Source organism: Pyrgilauda ruficollis, unplaced genomic scaffold, assembly GCF_017590135.1.
Source record: "Pyrgilauda ruficollis isolate IOZ18807 unplaced genomic scaffold, ASM1759013v1 scaffold1379, whole genome shotgun sequence".
NCBI classification, from domain to species: Eukaryota; Metazoa; Chordata; class Aves; order Passeriformes; family Passeridae; genus Pyrgilauda; species Pyrgilauda ruficollis.
The window spans coordinates 1-894 of record NW_024512310.1 but is presented as its reverse complement, the minus strand read 5'-3'; the positions used below and the strand labels follow the sequence as shown (position 1 = coordinate 894).

General features: G+C 50.6%; 1 protein-coding gene across 1 annotated transcript in view; it reads right to left on the bottom strand.

Moving 5' to 3' along the window:
• Nucleotides 1–604, bottom strand: part of LOC121349273 (E3 ubiquitin-protein ligase RING2-B-like) — a gene marked incomplete at its 5' end in the record, with an annotated part of 906 nt that extends 302 nt beyond the window's left edge. Inside the window, one exon of the mRNA XM_041459525.1 lies at nt 286–604. Within this exon, the coding sequence (XP_041315459.1) occupies nt 286–604 (319 nt within the window). The remainder of the gene's footprint in view (nt 1–285) is intronic.
• Nucleotides 605–894: the final 290 nt, after the last annotated feature.

Genomic DNA, 894 nt, shown 5'->3' with positions numbered 1-894 from the left:
CTTGAACAGGAATTCCAGGAATTTCCATGGATTTGGGTGAATTTGGGGCCATTTTGGAGCCATTTTCACCGTTTTTTGCCCCATTTTCGCCCTGTTTTCGCTCCAAACCCCACAAAACCGCCCCAAAATCCCAGAAAAAATTTGGGAATTTTGGGAATTTTCCCCAACCTGCAACTTGAACAGGAATTCCAGGAATTTCCATGGATTTGGGTGAATTTGGGGCCATTTTGGAGCCATTTTCACCGGTTTTTGCCCCATTTTCACCCCAAACCCCACAAAACCGCCCCAAAATCCCGTAAAAATTTGGGAATTTCGGGAATTCCGCCCGGACCTGTGCATGGCCTGCATCTTGAGGCCCTCCTCGATGCTGGAGCTGAGCGCCTGCTGGTTGTGCAGGCGGCTGAGCTTGGCCAGCACCCGGTCCTGGTGCGCCTCGTACTCGTCGCGGCTCGGGTAAATCTTGGAGATGAGCGCGTCGAAATTGGGGTCGGGGCGGAGGGAACGCTTGGAAACCAGCTTCTTCCTGCAGGTGGGACACTCCTTGTTCCTGGGGAAATCGGGGGGAAAAATATGGGAGAAGTCAGGGAAGAAACGGGGAAAAACTCTGGGAGAAAACGGCAAAAAAACGGCAAAAAAACGGCAAAAAAACGGCAAAAAAACGGGCAAGGAAACGGAGAAAATGGAAAAAAATGGGGGAAAATGGGGGGGAAAATGGGAAGGCAGCTTCTTCCTGCAGGTGGGACACTCCTTGTTCCTGGGGAAATCGGGGGGAAAAATATGGGAGAAGTCAGGGAAGAAACGGGGAAAAACTCTGGGAGAAAACGGCAAAAAAACGGCAAAAAAACGGGCAAGGAAACGGAGAAAATGGAAAAAAATGGGGGAAAATTGGGGGGA